Raw genomic sequence first — 23,203 nt, 5'->3', positions numbered from 1 at the left:
GATGATGGTGGTGGTGGTCGTGGTGATAGAGGTGGAGGTGGCAGCGGCGACCGCGACGGTGTCGCCTTCCTCCTTCTTTTCGTCATTATTGTCGTCGTCGTCGTCGTCGTCGTCGTCGTCGTCGTCGTCGTCCTCCACCTCCGCCTCCACCTCCGCCTCCACCTCCGTCTCCACCTCCGTCTCCACCTCCGTCTCCACCTCCGCCTCCGCCTCCGCCATCCCCCTTTCTCGTGCCTCCTCTTTGGGCCAGGAAGTGGCGCGGCGGGCGCATCCGCATCTAGTTCCATTTAGCGTCCAAACACGCGCGCCTCTAAACTTATCTGCTCCAATTACCCCGAATGTCTTCGCATTGTTAAATATAGACGAGGCGATCGTTGGCCATTTACGACGCACTGCGATACTTCCGCTGGAATTTTTCGAAAGCTCTTGTGCGATCGGCCGACGATCCACCGGCTCGTTGAATTATTTACAGTAAGGCGGCGACGCGCGGGACTCGAGACTCGCTGAATGAGAAGGAGGAAAACGTGCGGCAGCGTGAAGATTGTTAATTTCTTGCTTGAGTTTCATTGATAAGCGAGCCTCGCGTCGTTTAGCGATTGTTTCACAGTGATAAAGTTTGGTTCTGTGATGAAGTGCTTGTTGGATATGTTATTTAATGTGATTATGTTAAATTTGTAATTGTCAAGATTACGAGCCATTCGATTAATTGTATTGGAAGGTAACGATCATACGAAGTAAATATAAATGGGGTTATGCTTAATTAAATGTCAACGCATTTTGTAATGTTAATATATTAAAGAAATGCTTTAAGCGTAGGAATTACGAAGATTTAATTAATGCAACTATTTTAAAGTTGATGTTTGCGATGCTGTACAACGATAATCAATTATTTCCAATTATTTCCAATAAAAATAATTAATATCTGAGAGATAATTTTATTTTGTAATTCCGTTTTATAGTTGATAGGAGGCTCGGATAAATAAAATTATTCATTATTAATGTTCCGTTTGGTTTGACGGATTTCAAGTATACGCGACTCTTATAAATAATGATATTGGGGTACTCGGGTCGACATGTGTATATATATTTAGTTTGTGAAAAATCAATCGTTCTATCAATACCTTTCAATCAAGCCTAATAATTGCAAATATACGAAAAAAATCAAATATTCTTGGACGTTTTTTTATTTAAATTTTAGAAAAAATGTTTTTTCTTCGCTAAGGCGCTAGGCGTTCAGTTCACTCCAACTTCTTATTATCTTCGATGAAACGTTTTATCTCAATTTGTTAGCTCTCGTTAATTCAAACGTGATTTAAAAGTATTTCGATTAATTGTAATGCTACCGTGGAAATTTACCGAGATTCATTTTTATTGTATTTCCTTAGAAAGAGTAAAATGAGTTTGTATTGAAGTATTGCACTTGAACGTAAAGGAGCGCCTGCGCGTATACTTTATTACTAAGCGAAACTACACGAAAATGACATTAAACATTTAAGACATCAACGTACTATATATAGTTTAAATATTTTTAGAACGCTAAACACTATTATAGCCAAGACATTTAATATGCCAGGCGTCTGACTAAAGCATATCCTTTTCTACTGATCTAATATCTACTAATGTAACCCTTAATCATGTTTTCTTGATTTTCAAGCATATTTTTCATACTTTTTAAGCCAGTCGGATAATATATTTATCCTATCCAATTTGTATTTTAAATACTTTTTCAAATAATACGTCGGCAAAGAACTTTGTGCGCGTCAAGTATAACTTATAGTATTATTTAGAGTTTTATTATAAATATGTAATATTACCTTCGGCTATTTAATAAATAAAAAAAAAAGAGAAAAAAAAAGAATAAAAAAAATTTTACAAAATAGAATAAAGATTTTTATAAATGTAAAATCTAAATTCAGAATGTTGGTATGAAAGTAAATAAATAGCAAAAGTAACGGATAAACATATGCTCGTTGTACGTCTTTGAATTTATTTTTTATTATTTACGTACGGACGCATCGATCTTAATAAATACTGAAATAGATAGAAGCCAAATACAGACAGAATAAGATAAATTTTATGTACAATGTCATGTGTTTAGAAAAATAAATGACATTTACCAAGTATATTTAACAATTGTTTAGAAATATTTCAATTTCTTGATAATTAAAGTTGCTGTGCGATTATATAAAAATATCTTTAAGCAACAAAACTTTATAAACCGTAATGCTTTATTTGGGAATATCGTTCTCATAAATTCGCATTTATAAATACTCCTAATATATGCCTTTCTTATTTTATTATAAAATTTAATATCTATTGTTTCACTGAAGTTCTTTTCTATCCTTTAATATTGGATAATATCGTTGTATCAATATTGAGTATTAAAATAAAAAAAAAAAAATTAAAAAAAAAAAAACAGGCGTAAAGAGGTATTTACGATAAGCAAATGTAAACATTATATTAAAACCTAATAAAATTAATTAACCACGTGGAGAGTGTTTGATCTATGCAAGCCCAAGTACTTCAAATCGCGTATTGACTATTCAAATCGCGAAATATCATGCCGGTCAAGTTAAACAAATACACACGTTTAAATACATATGAAATACACGCTTTTATGCGACACACATACAAATACACATAATTTTTACTTTAAGTCGTTGATTCAAGAATCTTCAAGCCGAGCCAATCAATTTTCAACAAAGTCTTTTAAGAATCTTTCTTCTCCCATCGAACGAGCAAGGAAATGCGATCGAATGCTTGATTGAAAATCAGCGCGAGAAGGATAAGACATAGACGACCAAGTCGCCGCGTCCTTCTTTCTCCGGCTGCGCGTGACGCGCGAATTCTCCTCTCTTCTCCTTCTCCTTCTATCTGCGATGCGTCAGCGAGTCGCTAAGCGAACCTAACCTAACCGACATACACGTCCGCCTCACTTTCTCCTCGTACTTTGTCTTTACCGGCTTTTCCACTAGGATATCGTCTCGATCTTCAGTACGCGGATGGTCCTGAAACCTCGGCCGTTGCGTCCACCATCGCCTCGATTTTTTTAGCAATCACAGGCGAGCGCGAAATCCTTTTTAAGGTTAGAGGTTCGTCTGTCGGATTGACGGTCATTGGAAGGGCGGCGGTAATCAGTTTGACCCGGGCTATGTATGGTAAATGTACTCGTGTATCTTGTAATAGAATATTTTGCATGCCGGGACTCGATTGCGTAAGATTAGTATTTGAAAATTGAGATATCGATTTTGGCTCAATAGCTTTATTGCTTTCCGATTGGCATTTCCAATTTGCTTCCCTTAATATATTGGCTGTATCATTGATCTTTAACGTTTCGCCTGCCATAAACGTACTTTCACACACTGATAGAATAGTTTAACGATCGTATTATTCATTTTTCATTCCATATTAATATCATATTGCTACCTTTGTATGTGTAAATTTTTCTAATCTTACTATGCATTTTAAATATATAAATATACACACACACACACACACACACATATATATATATATATATTATTGCATAAGTTTTAGAAGTTTTATAATGACAGCTGATGTTCAACTCATCAAACGACAAGTCCATCTCGTTAAGTATTAATGAAATATGGTTGCAAAAGGAATGCAAAATAAAAAAGAAAAAAAAGAAAAAAAAGAAAAAGAAAAAATTAATAAGTGCACGCTCTCGTAGAAATTACAATTTAAAACTATGCATATGTTGCGCTTATAATTGATTATCAAATTTAAATGTCAAATTAATTATGCTATTCCAGCAGATAATCATATCAATTAGTTTATCTATATCATTCGAAGCAACATGCCTTCGTTTCCCCGAATTCTAAAGAGTAAGGATTTTTTTAGCAATAAACGAAAATGAAAAAAAAAAAACATTATGCCAATCGCACACTTACTTTGCACGATAAGAATTATAAATAGTTTATGCAAAGAATCGTATGACTTTTAAGTACTTGCATAATAATCGGATGATTTAAGAAGCACGAGCTAATGAGACAAGATTTTGACGAGGAGGGAAATAAGACACACTCTCCGAACGAATTAACAACCGTGCACATTTGACTTTAACCGCGTACATGATTCATTTGCCCTATTATCATTCATTATTTATGCCAAGATACATAATTGTGTGTAACATAACTGACGATGAATTCTTTCTTCACTTCTAGAATAAAATCGTGGCTACGAGCATCAGTGCTACGTTCTTTATTTCACCGTTGATCTAGTGAGAGTGATCGAAAAAAAAAAGAAAAAAAAAAGTGCCAAGAAGATAAGTGTAAGGTTTACGTATTCGAAGAAAACAAAATTTTTAAAGCAATAATTACAAACAAGTGGGAGAGATAGACGGTGATCGACGACGCTTCGCACATACACTTGTATACTGGGACCGAATACGTTGGCAGTTACGCAACAGGATTATTTTATGCGGCAAGATGATGGAGACACAAAATTACTGGGAGGACAGTTCCGCGCATTCTATGCAAGTGAAATACGAGAGGTGAGTTTGGCACATTGAGGCCAGTACACTAAATTCTTATATTTTCCGTGATTCTGTCACCATCGTATTACGGCAAATTAGGAAGTGAAAGTCTAGGGAAGGGATTAAATGGCATTGTACCTGACGACTATAAAACTTTGATAAAACGTCATTGTTGGATATCGTATCGTGACATATATTTTCAAATGTTTCAGATAATCGATAATCTGATTCTGGTGCATGAAAAAAGGATGGCTGTAGATTAAATTAATTTAACTTAAATTTCAGACGTTCTTTAAATAGACTAATGAGCTGCATCCTTTTTCATTCGTTAATTTCAATGATTTTCATTATTTTTTATGATATTTGTGAATTGCACATTTTGCCATTAGAATATATATTTATAAAAAGAAAATTAAGATAAAAAAAAACATTAAAGGCCTTTAAAAATACCTTAAACATAAAAATCTAAAGTCCAGCTGTCAATGGAAATAATTAGCAGTCATTGTTAGCTGCTCTTTTAATTTGGCGGCACAAATTTGATATTTAACAACGAGTAATTAACCGGTAAAGGATTAGCTGACCTATTTATTTTTATAACATTCTATATTTATAAAATATTTAAATTTGAAAAGATTTTAATTTGCCCTTAACTGAAAATGGAAATAAATTTGCTCAAGATAGTAATTACCACATTATGTAAAAGTTGTTAATTTATTATGTATTTTGTTGAGAATAAAAATATATTTCGAAATAGAATTTTACCGTACTATGATTATAATAAAATATTTCATAATATTTACCGTTATAGTGAGAGATATAAGTTTTGCAGTCATTAAACTTTAGCTTTGTAATTGATCTTTCATATATATATATATATATATATACACATACATATATGGCAAATAATATACGCTATATAAAGTATAGATTAATCGTTTTCAGCTGTATAATTGATTTAAAAATTACAAGTCTTAATAATTTTGTAAACTTTTTTTTTTTTTAATACTTAAAGGATAAATGTACTATGGCAAAAGTACAATAATGGTGCAAAAAAAAAAAAAAAAAGAAAAAAGAAAAAAAAGAAAATAAAATATAAAAATAAAAGAAAATAAATCAAATTTATTTCAATTCTTTTGCCTATTTATAATTATATACATATTATTAAATATTATCATATTAGTCGAGATGTATAATAAAACCTAATAGAATTTGCAACTCTTACTCGTATGCAAGTTTTTCCATCCATTTATCTCTTCCCAACAACCTCAGACAAAATTATAATAATATTATAATTGGAAATGTAACAGAATATTGGAAGTTCAAACTATTCATTTCATAAATTTCACATATTATTATCCTATATTTTTACGATTAATGATAACGTATAATTTTAATAACGTAGACTGATAAAAATAATACTCATTATTAAATAGCCTAATGTGTGTAGTAGTAGTATTTTCGGCATTTATAAGAAAGATAAATGTCAGGAGGAATTGATATTTATTAATTATTTGTTATAATTATGGGCTAAGACGCAATTGCAAAAACATTTAAGGGAAGTTAGTTTAACATACTCCGTTCAATTGAAGATTCATTTTCTGTTTTAATTTTAATTGTCACAACACGCACACGCACGCGCACGCACACGCACGCACACGCACGCACACATATTTATTCATTTATTAAAAATATTAAAATATACGTTAAAATTTCCTCACGCGCAATATTAGGACTAAGTGAATTTAATCATTTTATTCATTAAGTACATATTTTATTGCTAAACTTTATGGGTTATAAAATCGTAGAAATAATTATTACGCTTTGTATATTTGTATATTTATTAATCGGACAATGAGATACGATACTCAATTATTAACGCAAGGTAATATAAAATAACAAAGTGTGATTATATTACTTTTCCTTAACAGATATCGATCTTTGCAATATCTCGCTTTATTATCATAGTTTAAAATTTTGCATAAGAAAAGTGTTTATCGACTTTCACGACATAACCTTTATTCGATAAATTTACATTAAGCTAATTAAAAGTCTCGTTCAAATATCGGACACAATGAAATAAATTCTAAACAAAGAAAACTCAATTCGCAAGTAACGTTTAAGCTGAAATATCGTCAATTACAAAATGATCGTTTGCACTTGGCTATCTTATCGACTGGCTTAAAGGCAGGAAATAAATATATTCAAAAGCATCATTCTTGAAAAGAGCAAGAAAATAAAAAGAAGAATAAAAAATATATAAAATGGAAAACAGAAGATTTCTTTCGCAAGAGTATGTTTCATCATTTGCACGACGCAGATATCGCAATCACAATAGTGAATGAGCGAGCAGAAGAGGGCGAGGGAGGAGGATGAGGAGGATGAGGCGGAGGAGGAGTTGATCGTGCCGCGTGACTCGAACGGAACGCGTGATACGGCTTCCGAGAAGGAGTAGGTGCGAAGTGCTCAATTATTTTCATATAGTTACGAGCACTACTTTCACACGCGGAAACTCCGACTCTTTCCTCATCTCGATGCTTCTCTTCCAGCCATGAAAAGTCTGCACTTTGTCCGTTCGTCCCCTCGCCAATGCTAACTGCTCTCTGAATACACAACTTTATAATTCATAACGCAAGGCCCTCGGCCAATACTAATACTCTCGCAGGTGTAATATTAAATGACTCACAAGATTAAGCATTTCAAGTTCCAAACAACTCTTTCTCAAGTCGCACCGAATTTTATCAACCAACAGCAAATTATGATTTATTTAGACAAATATTCCTTATTGCGTATTTACAGAGTTTTCTCTCTTATAATAACGATTCTTCGCGACAAAATAATTGCCCATTATTAATGCAAATTTGCCTACTATTATTATAAATCCAAACTCTTTTACCGAATTAGAAACTTTATTGAAGATAAATTGGGACAAAAGGAAAACAACTTGCTCTTTATTATATCTTATTAGACCTTTTTTCTTTTTTCTTTTTTTTTTTGTTCAAGACACCTTGCATTTTCTCAATTTTTATTTCTTTCATTTAAATTCTTAAATAGTAGTTGAATACCATTAAATATATGTATATATTTCATTAATCTCTTTGGTATAATCAGCATAAAGTAAATCTGATTTGAAGAATATATTAAAATAAATAACGAATTTAGCACGCAAAATTTACAAGACGATTGTATGCAGATATACAGTTAAATAGAATTTTTGTACGATATTATGAGAAGTGCGAGAGAGAGAGAGAGAGAGAGAGAGAGAGAGAGAGAGAGAGAGAAGGCAGATTGGTTAATTGTGCGGTTGTGGAGGATAGTGAGGAATGAGGAATGGATAGTGAAACGAATTTGGATGGATAAATAAAAAGACGAAGAAGAAACAGTTAGACAATTACACGCATACGGATTGGGAATGAGAGATACCGGCAGTGTACAATAAAGGAAAGAGATAGCGAGCGTGTGATAGCGAGAATTTTCGCTTGATCGGTGGACCTTGACCGATGATTAAGTAAAAACAGTCTATAAGACTGTTGTTTTCTGTTGTTTTCCCAGTCTTGGTACATGGCAAATAATTGAATGTTTGTGTTAGTGATGATATTAGACAAGTTTTTATAATTATTTTTATCATAATATATTTGCGAATGCAATTATTAAAACATACTGTGAGATATAATACATAAAATATTAAAGCAAACGTATGCTTTCCTACATGTAAATATAAATAATCGGTCCTTTAATTCTATTAAGTATGCATATGAATATATCTTATTAAATTTAAAATATTACGAAAACTTAATTTTCTCTTTTTACATTTATGATTACGATACTTTTTAATTGAAATAGATATATGACGATTTATAATATCAGATAGGCAAGAAAGATATCGTAAATTAAGCCTAAAAATAACTTCAATATTTTTCATTAGCCAAGATTAAACATAAGAATTTATATTAGACTAAAACTTTTTTCAATCTCCAATAGTATTGTAGGTATTTATGAATTATAGATGAACATGTTTAATTTTATAGAAAATATGTATATATATATATATATATATATATATATGTAATAAGATAATATTATGAACTAATAAATAAACGACTAAATACGTAAATATAACGAAACAGATATTAAATAAAAATCAATAGCGTATTCAAGTGTAAGGAAACATTTTTGAAAATTAATATGTTACCATCGATTAAATATGCAGCAAGAAATTAAATTACGTATTAACGAATTATATTTTTAATCTATTTTTCATTCTTACGCACAGTTTCGGAATATGTTTATTTGACATCTGCTCGTGATCAAATTGTGTCAAATCAAACATTTTATTACGAAAATTATATCTGTATCACGTATTTATAATAAAAATATTATTCCAAGCAACACTCAACAATTATTACTACGTACATATTTCGCTAATTTTAAAGAAAAAAAAAATAATTCCAGAACATTTCAAAGGTTCGTCTAATGATATATTTATAAAAGTTATATAAATATAATCAAAATCTATTGAATGCTGATTTGTTCAGTTAATAAGGACTCATAGGATAGGAGCATAATAGACATTCAATGTCATATATCACAAGATCCAGAATACGAGATAATAATAATTATTCGTGATATGATCGGGGATATCTGGCTGAACCGGTAGCTCAGAAAATATTAGAAATTAGAAGAAAATATAACAATGCAAATGAAAGTTCAACAGTTTAACAGCAAATTCGTATGGAGTTTTCACAGTCAATGCTTTGAATGGTTATGGGGGATTTCCCAATTTCCCAATCATGTTTATGATTTCTTTATAACATCATATGCATGTTCATAAATTAAAAAACTATGCCATTTTAAGTGCGATAATACTTTTTGGATAATCCCGATTACTTCGTTCAACCGTTTGTCTTTTAGAATAATCATCATCTCTTTTTCAATTTACATAAGGTTGTTTCCTTCCGTTGGCTTACCCTACCAATATATTTAATAAATTATTAACGTCAATTAAATTTTAATAATTATACATACATATTTATCTATTCATTTAGTTAATTATATTATAATAGTAAATGTGAAATTAATAACGGTTTTTATTCATTTATGAAATTATAATTATGATTATTAAGAAAATGAATATTTACATTTTATTATTATTTTTAAATATATTTTATTGACTTCTTATACTTATTCATTTGTATTATGAATATTTAATTATGTTAACAATATTATATGTCAACAAATTTATAAATTTAAATAAATTATATTAAGTTGTTTATAAATTACTTTTTCAATCGGTTAATGAAGACAGAAATGACATAAATAAATAATGCAGTTTATATAAATTTCAAATTTATTATGATTATTATGATTTTTTTTTTTTTTTTTTTTGTTTTGTTATCATTAATTTTCAATACTATTCATGAAAAGTATTTTAATATATTTTCTCATGCTACGTTTCTAGCTTAATTTAATATACTTTTCATTTACACTAACTTGCACATGGTAATTTTCAGAAAATATTCATACTAATATATAAAAAATATTGAAGTACGCCAATGAGAAAAATGACAAATTATAAATAAAATAAGCACACTCGTTCCGAAATAGTACGCAACCTCAAATATTTCAAAAATGACATGATAAATTGTATTTAAAATTATACATTTTTAGTTTCTGGGCCAAGATCACCTCTAACCATACCTCTCAATGAAGTGTTAATGATAATTTTGCAATTAATTTTATTATTAATAATTATAATATCTATCTTCAATGGGATATTAATAAAATCAAGTTCGTAAAACTATTCGAAAAGAATTATTTTGGTACCATACATATTATTTCAATAAATAATGTATGTATTTTATATTAAACGATTAAAGTCATATTGTTTCGTTAAAAATAGTTATTTAATGGTAATATTCAGATAAGTTATTAGATATGGGAAACAACCTATAAAAATTATTTGAAAAAATAAGACTAATAAATATATATTCCTAATCCATATAGATTACTACAGTTTTAAAAAAGTTATTCAATATTCTATATAATGAATAAAACTATATAGCAACAAATAATGTCAATTTTATATTGCGTTCAGTTATCTTCTTTAACATTCTAATTTCAACTTATATTTTTAAATGTTTTTGAATATAATAATCAAATTAGTATATAATAATCAAAAAAAAAGAAAAATTAACGGTAAAGTCGCAATTGGTTTTTTGATATTTCGAGCATTCGTATACCGTGATACTAAATTAGAATTTTACCTCATTCCTTAGCTGTAGTCCATATGCATATGTGAGTGTGTAAAAAATGTAAAAATATAAATAGAAAATTGGCATTTATTATATGAAAAATAAAAAAAAAAAGAAATAAATAAATAAATAAATAAATAACAGACACATGTATTTATTTCTATATTGATTTGTACTATACACATTAACATTTAAAAGTAGTAGTTTGAAGTACGTACGTATATTAATGATCTAATTGTTATATCATAAAACTCTAAAATTAGCAAGTTATAGTATATTACATATTTAATAAATAATTCTTTTACCCCCGTAATGTTTCTATATCAGTGAAAACGAAAAATTATTATTCAATAAAATGTTCGACAATTTATTTTATAAGCAAATATGTTATTGGAGATAATATTCTTGATATCGAGATACGTATAATAAAAAAATGAATGTTTCTAAATAGTTACAAATAATTTGCTTAATAGTTTATGAAAAAGTGAAAGTAAGATATAAGTATGTAAAAAACACTTTAATCGCATACAGATGTACCAACGGCATGGTAATTTCTTTTTTAATTTGTGTGTATTTTTTTTACACCGAAATAATAATCTAATAAAATTTATTTTCTTTTTATTTTATTTTAAATTATTTTTTAATTGAAAATGATATATTGACATTTATTTAAATTTATGTAATAGATTCCAAATTAGTTTAATTAATAAAAATAAATGGATTCTTATTGGCGCAATATATATATTTTTTTCAAACGAATGATGAGAAGTTAAATTAGTTGATAATATTTCAATCGTGATATTAGAGATGCGAATTTCATCAATTAATTTTGCAATATTATATTAGTCAGATGCGTAAATTTAATCCACCAAGTGTTAAAATATTTGCGACGCTCACAATGGCATTAGAATTATTGTTATTAATTATATCATTTCGTATAATTTATATCTATTGGAATTTGGCGGAAAGAAAAGTAAAAGGAAAAGTACTTGAGTAAATCATTCTGGCTAAATGGAGTTATTAATTTCAAATTTTTTTTTTCCTTATAAAGATTAGTTACCCTCGTTAGTTCTGAGATTACGTGTAACAAAAATGTCTAATGTATCGTGAATAACTCGATGAAAATATATCCGATTATAGTATGAGTATTTATTTCTAGAAATTACTTATTCTAAGTAAATAACCTTCTAATAATAATCTAAAACTTTCAATTTTATCTATATTTATTAGCAACCGTATATCTAGTTATATCAATGGAACATTAAAAAATTTTTGTGGCACAATTTTTAAAGAAAAGTAATGTTCAAATGATAAGGAATTAAATAATTTTATAGTGTTAGGTAGCTAGAAATTATTATGCGAAATCAGAATATTTTTTAAAACAGCCCAAAAATAGTAGCGAAGAAAACAATTATTTTACATATTATAAATTATCAAAAATATGTTTAAACTCGATTGAAAATGGAAAGCGATGAGTAAGTAATGTACGTCATACTAAGTTTCGCATATAAAAAGGTTTATTTAATGAAAAATATGAAACTTCGGGCACGAAATTATTTATGAATATCAAGGAATAAAATAAAAAAATCATTGTCAATAATTATGTTTACTCATATGTTGCACCATTTTTTCACTATTGAATGATCTCGATAAATTATTAAACTAAAAACTATGTAATCAATGAAATAATTATACTAATTTTTGTTAATAAAAAAATATCTTGTTATTTAGAATTATATTAAAGATATTTTCTATTGAAAATAAATACGAAATTTTAAAAAAAACATTTCAACATATAACGTAAGATTGTTTAAAGAGTGAGAGAAAAAAGATAAATTATACAGATTCTGATGCAATTCCGTAAATTTTTACGAATCTCTATTCAATTCATAATCAATACGAAATAAATTTCGAATGTAAACAATATCAGCAGACTAATAAGGTATTCGAGAATAAACATGTAGAAGTGAAATAAATACAAGATGATTTGTAAGTCAGAGTAGAGGCAGAAACAAACTCTAGAAGGTATGATAAATGCAATTATATGCGTGACAATAATTATTAGCTTTTGATTGGCGATAGAATAAAAATAGGATGAAAATGTAAGCTGCAGTTGCATATTAAACGTAAGGAAAGTCAATTGCAATCAATCATTAATATAATTATTGGTTGACAGCAATAGTCGTACATATATATTTTTAGATTTTGTATGGATTGTAAAGTGTCGTGATGTTGTAATTTTATATATGGTTGTAGCAATTGTGTATATAGTAAAATTATATAATTTTATAGTATTTTTTATAGTATATAGTAAAATTATATAATTTTATAATATTTGAACGGTGTTGGTGAGAAAGTGTATTTTTTTATTTTTTTTTTGAAAGGAAATAATGTTTACATTTATTTATTTAATTATAAGACAAGAGATAAAAGCAATAGATTAGGGAAACGACAAAAACAAATAAAATCGTAATAGCACGTGACGAGAAAACAAGACAAATTCAAGTAACCCTAAAGTAAATAGAATATCAAGCGAAATACAAATAAAAGTCCATTAATGCTGTAAAATAATAATTTCTTAATAACAATGCTGAAAATATATTATGCAAGATATATATATTTTTTTAAATAATTAAAGTTCGAGCAGATAAAATAACATGTACATTATAAAATTAAATTGTCAGATTATTAGTGAAAGTTTTAAAATTAATTTTCTGATTCTTAAATAGTTGTATATAAGCTATATAGTTAATTTTAATCAATTACAATCAATACTTTCAGTTTATTATTTACTATGGGAATTCGTTAATGCAATAATTTTTTTTTTTCTACATATTTTCACATCATACAAAGTCAATGATTATACTTATATAAATTTTATTATAGTATTTCTTAAATAATAAGAATTAAATACAAAATATATAAATTATTTTAATTCACATTCTTTTTTCAATTAGTTATTTATTATATCAATTTATTTTAAGTGATTTTGTTGTTGTTGTTGACAATATATTTACACGAAACTTTTAATACCATATTTTTTTTTTTTTTTTTTTGTTTTTTCAAAGAAAAACAAGTATTATTATTTATAGAAAATACTAAATTTTAAGGAAAGTGATACGAATGTGGTTGGAGCAAATAGATATAAAGAATAGTTAGGAAGTTATATAGATGATGTGATTGATGCACAAACATTCAATTATGCAATAAAAGTTTATATAATAATTTAAGGAAATTATTAGCAAAAATGTAAAAATAATGTTATGTAAATTAATAGTAAATGGAATTTAAGAAAAATTTTAGTATAAATTAGAATTCTAATGGGAAGGTAGATTTTGAATTTTCGTAGTCAAAGGATCTTAATGGATCAACAAATGATATTTTTACAGTAACGATCAAAATTATTGAAAACACTGATATATTGTGATAAGGTTTCTCTACATCATAATTCTTATATGAACAACATTTAGATTTATTATAAATGCAAGTTAACAATATTGGTAAAGAAGAACAACACGACGAACATTTTGTGCGTTCTGAAAACAAATTATTCATTCGCTATGACTTAATTACGCACTACCTGCCACAACACAGTCACACGTACGTAAGTAATTTAGGAACACACGGAATTCTGAGAAATAAATGAGCACGAAGATTATGTAATATTTAATAGTCGTGAGAGTTAAAAATTGAAACGAGCTCAAAAGACTTCATTTTATACGTACTAATATACATTGTATATAATGCTTTATGGGATTGGTGCTATTATTACAATATACATATACTATATGATATTGTCATGGATAATAAAATATGGTTGTACCAAATTTGTACTAGAAATGCCGAATGTAATTGTGCGAAGATGCTAATTATTACAACTAGTAATTTTCTTCAATTAGGGAATAATTATTTATTACCGCTTATGGCATTATATATTAATATTTTATAAATAATCGTAGTGATAAATAGAATTTAAACAAATTGACAAATTTATAAGAAATATATTTCAAAAGATTGCATTACTCGGTAATACGGCAAAATATGTAATAACATTTGTACTGACGGGCATTTTACAATAGCGAGTCAAGTGTTTCTCGATTACTCGAAAGGTTTTATCAAATCACAAATGCAAAGATTTGATCAGATTTAGTGATTGAAGCGTTTTAGGGACTATTACCCTTATATTATCCTTATAGGACGAATGCAATATTTATTAATTATTGTGAATGCCTTACATACGATAGGCACGCGGTGAAAAGAGTAACAATTTCAGTTTGACGACAATCTGCCTCATTTAACCCAATGAATTTTTTCTACTTAAATTAATTACTTAAAAATAAGAGAGAAAAAAAAAATATATATATATATATATATTATATAAATGTTATATCAATGAAATATCGTGAAATTACTTTTGGACTTAATTAGTAGATTATTCCAATCGTTTTGACAAGAAAAACAAACTTTGTAATTATTAAATATTAAAGATATTACGATTACGAATTTGAAACGAGTAATGATCATAGTTGTTAAGTATTATTGTAGTATGACGTAAATTTTAGTCGATTTACATTTAATAACAAATAAGGCATCGAATTACATTTAATTAACAAATAAGGCAGGAAATCATTAAATTAATAATGCTTTTAAACTTTTAGAATTAATTTTAAGATATAGTTATATGACAAAACATGATTATTAAAGTTTAGTAAATTCGAATTAAAAAGTCGAAAGACATGAAATTCATAGCAATTTATTTGCTATGTTATCGTTACTATTTCTATAATGCAAGAGAATATAATTATTCTCCTATTCTCCTTATTTAGACAGATCAAGATACATTATAGCTGAAAGTTTACCCAAAAAATACGCATAAATCCATTTATTAGCAATTAGAACGAGAAAATGAACAATACAACATTAATATTTATATGATTATAAATTAGATGTCAGAGATAACCAAAAATTTTTTCGTAAAATTAACTATTTTTAATAAATATTTATTACTATAGTAATCATCTACTATTGCATTTTCATTCATCTGAGTTCATGTAATAAGGAATTTCTGTAATCTTACAAAATTCACGTTATTTTTTGTAGGTAATGAAATAAAAATCATTAAAGATATATAAATTCTTTTAATATGATTAATTATAACAACAATTATTGTTCTTAACGGATAGAAGATAAATTTTTTTTTTTCCATTCACGTAATAAAGTTTAATTTACGTATTAAATAACGAATACGATCGTTTATGACGGATTCTTACATTATCGAGAAATAAAATTTATTAATTATATATTAAGTGCGCAAAACATAGCAAAACCATAATTTACCGATTTTAAATCATGTAAAAATGCTATCTTATCTTTAATAAGTTGATAGCGAGAATATTGAAGCATGATAAGGAATAGTAGGCACTCATAAATGAAGAAAGTCAATATAACTGAAGAAATGAATTTCTTTAAAAATTATGTAACTATTATAAGAGAAAATATTATTGAAGAAAGTAAAGTATTTTGTTAAAATAATCTCTATTGATTAGAAAATTCGAAGTATAAATATCAATATAAATCAATATAAATTGCGCGTGCCGACACGTACATTATAAATATAAAGCATTCTAACTAACAGTTTATTTTGCGCGATAAGTAGTGTATTTAAGAAACATTTTGACATTTTAATCAATGAACCTTCAATTTTAACTTTATTAATTTAGGTACTGATAAGTTAATAAATTATGTATATAATAGATTCTTTAAAATAAGACTTTTAAGCGATACTTTCTTGTCAATAATTATGAAATATCATTATAGCTTATATTTAATACCACATGATTACATTTAATATAATGAATTGGCAGTTAATGATATATTAGTATTATATACTATTTATCTCCCCCAATAAAGAGAGTAACCTAAATATTATTATTTTTCTTCGAAATCTTAACGATTATTTTTATAGTCTATAATCTCGCGGATGCGTATCTCTGGTTCAGTTAAAGTAATGCGGCAAAATTTTACTGTAAAGAAATAGCAAAAGGTAGGATTTCTTATCTCGAATATCACTTTTGCTAAGTAGAGCTGTCACGGCATTAACAGATCTTTCTTTCCGATAGAAAGACAATTATCTTTACATCTTTTTATCAGTGAAGGTTATGCGCAGTAAATCAGCTTCTAAGTTTCAACTTTTATTTTTTGATTGTGTTCAAGAGTCAATAGTATTAATTAAAATATCAGTTAAATCTATAATTTCTCATAAAGTGAGAATTAGCAAAATTTTTATAAATTAATATCATGTATTGCCAATGAGGCTAATAATGCAAAATTCTCAGTTTACAAAGCAAAGTTTGTTCTTAGTTTGACAAAAGTTACATCTTTTTTTATTAACATATACGCAATAGATTCTTATGCAATACTTCGGCGATTTATTTTTTATATTTACCTCTTGATTCACAAATCATAAAATGGAAAATAGATATAATAAATGGTGTTTATGTTAGCCGTGACGCTTGTGATAACCTAAATTTGCACGAAAATTCAGTAAAAAAAGAGTGATATTATTTATCTACATTAAGATACTTAAAATAACTGTACATAAAACAGAGTTTCTACATTAATACCATATTTCTTAATATATTAAAAATAACCTTTGTGACAATAACATACATAATAGGGAGAAAAATTATAAATAACATAATGAATTAGAAGTAAATTATATGGTTGTGTTGAATTTTAATATCACCGATAGATTTCTAATATTTATTTATATTGCCAGTAGTATTAACATCAAATGTAATTAAAAATAATGTGAAAATTTTCTACCATATTAATGTTTTTCTATGTTTATCTACGACACGAATAAAAAGAATTATATGACGTTCTAACAATATTGAGTTATTAAAGCAAAATTACTGTTAAATTTAATTTGGTAATAGTTTTATAATTCCGCTAAGATAATAGGTTTTGTTTTAAACTCATACAATATGATATGCTGATTAAAATAAATAAATAACTGTAAATAATTGTAAATTAATTTTACGTTGAATATCTTAATTTCAAATATTTTAATAATGACTTTATCAGAAAAATTAAAGTATTACAGAGTGGTGCGTTGCCGAATATTTATATTCATGTAGATAAAATTTAATTATATTCAATATATGTATATATATGTATATGCATATGTATATATATATATATATATATATAGATTCAACCTCATCGCCTTGGTGTCAATGTCTTTTGTATCACTCTGTCGCAACTCATGCATATACGAGCGCATGCTGAGCAATGTACGCAAACACAAACATGTGCGTGCGCTTGCGCGCGGATGCATGTACGATAACATAATGCAAACAAAAGAGAAATAATAAAAGAGATAAGAGCAAAGATTATAAAGTAAAAGATATTGTTCTAAAAATAATTTCCGAGTTCTCTCTCACGTTTGTTTACTAATGCTCTGTCTTATATCATTTTACTTTTCGTATCTCTTCTTTATATTTCGATATGATTTTTTATTCGAAAAGTTTTTCTACAAAGTCTTATAAATAATAAGACTCAAATTGACATGGTAATTAGTATATTATTTCAAATTTAATGTAATATTTTCATATAATACAGATGAAATGTATCGAACGGTTTGACTGAAAAGACATACGTGCAGTAATCGTTATTAATTGCATCAATATTGTTATTATTTTATATTTTACATTATTATTTTAACCTATTATTATGATAATTATAAATAACATTTCATTTTAGTGTTTTAGATACCATTACTAAATAATGTTTATATGTGGATTGTTTTTGCATTGACTTGAGATCGAAGTCACAATTTTTACTTTCTACTTCAAATGAATAGGATCTTCCGCACTACTTTGTATTGACAATTGAATTGGTATGAAAGGGCTTACGTGTAATAATGGACTCTTATCGCTAAATAGAGAATAATGACATTGTGTGTTAAGGTGATATTAATTTCTCCCTGATATGAGGAAATGTTTCAAGGAAGTATAAGCTAATCTATATAGGGTATCCACTTATTTTTTCTCAAAGTATTAAATACCTGTTTTTATAATAATTTCTTTTTCTTATTATATTCTGTCTATTATTTTTCTAGATATATATTTTATTTATTTTATTTTATTGTTGTTGTTGTTGTTGTTGCATTTGAATAGAATTTAAAAGACAAATCAGGAAACGTTTGATGGTTTTTCAAGCTATTTTTCATCCTAATCGTATCAATAAATTCAATATTACAATCCACTAGTAGTCACTCGCATACACACACGCACGCGCTCAAAACATATACACAATATCCTAGAACGAATCATGTATATGCAAGTTATCCATACAAATATTTAATTTACACTTTGATTATTTTAATACACTTACGTTGAAATCATCAAATTTCCATTTTAATGCGCATTACATATAATGTCATTTGCATTGTAAATATTGCATGACTTTTTCTTAAGTAAATACGAAAAATAATTTTTAGATTATTTTACCTATTTATGAATCAATAATAAGAGCGTAATTTTCAATACATCAATCATGATTGTTTTGATTATTAATTATTTTGTAGACATTGATTAGTATTTATAATTTTTCATTTTTCAAACTTAATTTTTAACAGTATTATAATTTCAAATTTTTATAAAGTCGAATTATTTTATTGATCATGTTGTCCAGTAGATTTATGTTATCTATAATCGTATACATTGAATTATAATGAATAACGATAATTATTATTTTCATTATTCTCTCGATAGTTTGATTTTTTGAAATTTTAATACCAATTACATTTATAATTTTAAATGTAATTATTCGGACGAAGTAGTATTTAATTATTTTCAGTTCGAATTATGCAAAAATTGATGAACGGTAAGTGTAATTACTCGAAAGCCACTTTGAAATATCGATGACAATTTTTTCTTGAAATATATTAACAATTATTGTCTAATACGTACTTAGTAGAATAAGAGCCTAAGCAGCTTAAAGTATGTAATAACATCAAATATTATATTATAATTTTACGTTCCGTTACCTTCTCCTATTATTACTGTCTTAGGTTCTCTATCTATTAATAATCGTTAGAAAGTACGAAACATATATATTTTTGTGTAAAAAGTTTCAGCTTTGAGTTTGAAAGATTTAAATTTTTTCAATTATACAGACAATTTATTTTTCAAATATGTTTCGTGAATACTTTCGAAATCACAATGTCATTTAGTAAGAATTCGTACGGTTCAGACTCATAATTGTAGGATAATTTTGATGAAATGCTTACCGCATAATGAGAAATGAGGAGAAAGTGTGCCGAAAACATAAGATATTGTCAAAGTAAGAAGAGAATATTAAGTGTCTTATGTACATTATCCATTTTACATTTGCATGATAATTCCATTTATGTAAATTAAGTTTATAAAATAAAAATTTTAAAACGAACACTTTCAAACATTGTACCGTACAAGTTTTTGTATTGTATTTTAATTTTTGTGAGTCTTGATACAATAATTTTTTTTAACTGTTTTCGTACCTGGCATTCATAGCCTCAATTATTATAAATAAAATCGTTTAACTAGCGACGTATTTCTAAAGTATACGGATGCAGTGATCGAAGTGATCGAAGGGAAAAATAAAAAATTTCAATTGAAGAAAACAAAGACATATTTTTACGAAATTCGAGCGTAAGATTTCCAATGAATTTTAAGAAACTCTTAATTATTATCTGAAAGAAGAATACTGATTAATATTCTTTTATTAATTTCTTTCAATTTAAATTTCCACTTATATTATTCGCCATTTTTTAAATAATTTTAATCCTATAAAAAGGAATTAACAACGTTATGCAGATTTTTTTTCAAAAAAAAAAGGTGGGGGGGGGGGGGGACAAAGAAATTATAAGAATAATAAATAAATTTTAAGAATTAATCATTACATTAATTAAGCAATTCCTCACATTAACAGTAGCAGATAAAAATGTATGGTTTAACAATTACATATAGAAGAAACATAAAAGTATAAAATTGACAAAATTATGTATAAACAATGAATCCATATTAAATAATTCGTATCGTTACTAATAGCGACTGCAAATCCATCATCATCTATAGCTTATTATTATTCACTTAAAATAGAATTAAAAATTAAAACAATATCTCCCAATATAATATATATATATATATATATATATATATATATATATATGACCGTAAGTTCTCATGACTCCATTTACTTCAGTATATTAGTTTGACAAAATTCTCTATCTCCTATTTTGCAAAATGTAAAATGATGGTATAATTATACAGAACAGGTTTCTTCGGGCAATTTTAGCAAACGTTATATTAAGTAATTAATAGAGAATCTCACTGTGAGTAGCGACAGAAGAGTATAAAAATAGCAATTCTTACTCCAGTGATAAGTTGAATAATGACAATTATGATAAGTACGAATACATAGATAATTAAGCTTTTTATCGTCTATATCTATTTCATTAATAATAAAATGAAAGTGAAATAAGAGAGAAGAAAACAATAAAATAATATAGTATTATGGTACTGATAATAAGACATGGGTATATTATTATTTTCATTATATTTCGAATAAATCTAATCAATAAGGTTCCTGCCTAAATTATTGCGTATATTCGATATGTCAGTGCATATCCACTTACTGCTAGATTTAATATTCCATTGACCTCTAAGAGAATTAGAACACTGGGAGTAGTATCACTGATAATTTTAAATGTGCAAGTTTATGTCCGATAATAGACTCATCAGTTTTGGCATTTCCGAGAATAGCCGTTGTACTTTGTAAAATTATTATTGCGATAGAATAAGAAAATTTATTTGCTTTGAATGTTATTGTTGTACGTGATGTGATAACTATAATTAATTAAGAAAATAATCTTTCGAATTATTCTATCATTGGGACACTTTAGATTGATTAGATCAATATATATATATATATATATATATTTTTTTTTTAGTTGTTTCGTTTATTTTTCATTTCATATTTCATTACCTCGTTAAATAAATCAAATATTGTACGTAAGTAATGAGTAAATTAGCTATTATCATATTGAAAGTGTGAAAGAAATTATTTGAAATGATATGCAATGCGCCGAAAAATGAAAAATTCTAGATATGTTGAAAAAAACTTACGTTCAATGTTACATGAATTGTTATTGTCCGCTGAATAAAGATTAAAGATAAAAATTGGACAATACTAAATATATACAACTTCCCTGCGTGTCTCAACGTTTCATGCAACAACCAGTTAAAACGTTTTTTTCTTTTCTTTTTTTTTTTTTTTCCGTTCAGAAAAGAATATAAGTACATTATGGCGGAGAATGGCAGATCACATATATGCATATTTTCGCAATGAAAGTATTATTTCTTAAAGTACAATGTTATATTGATATTAAAACGCTGTGATGCAATGACTATAAAATACTATTGCATAGGAATATTGTTAATTCAATGCATTATTATAGAGAGTAAATAGTAAAAAGAAAAAAGAATGCTTGTATTTTTATTTTCAACGATTTTTCAATTATTTGAATTTACGATAATTTTAAGCACTACGTGGACAGACATCGAAATGTAATATATTTTTATTTAAGGTTCATGTTGTGTTCTGTAATTGTTTAAATGTATTCGAATAGTGCTTTGGAAATAATTTAACATAATAATCGTTATATTCCTTATGGGATTTACATTAGAAGAAGAAAAAAATTTTTTTTATTGATGATACGGCATACTTTCCAAAGAAGAAATCTTCCCATAATTTTAAACTTGTTATAGAGTAATATTATATATTTGTAGAATATAATATTTTATATTATATTAAATGTTTAATTGTTAATACAATTTTCTAATATATTCAAAGTTTCTTTACTTTGCCTTGAAAATGTTTACCAGAATCGTTAATATACTTTGCATTATAAATATATCATTACGGTGGTTAAACTCGTATATCACTAAAGCTATGACCACATCATATGGTGGATAATAATAGGTGTAAGTATTTTAATTATTTAGTAATAATATTTAGTGATGATTAAAAAATACCACTCTCTTTGGATCGTTACATTTTTATTACAAGTTATTCAGAATTGAAATAGAAATTTGTTCCTAATGAAATATTGTTAATAAATCTCTAGAGGTTATTTCTAAGCTTATAATATGCAATTACTAAATAAAATATCGCGTTAATTAACTATTTAATTAACACAAAAAATGATATATATTGTTGTATAATATTATCTTATAATAAATTTTAGAGAATAGAGAGAATTAATTTATAGATAATATTTGTAATATTAACATTTATATTTTAAAGTTCATTTGAAATGTCGGTGAGTCATGTTGCATTACATTTAAGAAAGAGTTTTTCTATAAGTAGCACAATTTCTTAATTATTAAGTCACGCAGATCGTAACACGATGAAG

General features: G+C 26.8%; 1 protein-coding gene across 1 annotated transcript in view; it reads left to right on the top strand.

Annotated features, from left to right (window-relative positions):
* Positions 1-2,470: 2,470 nt before the first annotated feature.
* cwo (transcription factor cwo) overlaps positions 2,471-23,203 on the top strand; it is an 86,233-nt gene continuing 65,500 nt past the window's right edge. Inside the window, exons 1-2 of the mRNA XM_011501334.1 lie at positions 2,471-3,158; positions 4,185-4,513. Of these exons, the coding sequence (XP_011499636.1) occupies positions 4,449-4,513 (65 nt within the window). The 5' untranslated portion in view covers positions 2,471-3,158; positions 4,185-4,448. The remainder of the gene's footprint in view (positions 3,159-4,184; positions 4,514-23,203) is intronic.

This window comes from Ceratosolen solmsi, unplaced genomic scaffold, assembly GCF_000503995.2.
Source record: "Ceratosolen solmsi marchali unplaced genomic scaffold, CerSol_1.0 scaffold3, whole genome shotgun sequence".
NCBI classification, from domain to species: Eukaryota; Metazoa; Arthropoda; class Insecta; order Hymenoptera; family Agaonidae; genus Ceratosolen; species Ceratosolen solmsi.
Note: the sequence above shows the minus strand (reverse complement) of the source record. Positions and strands in the feature narration are given on the sequence as shown.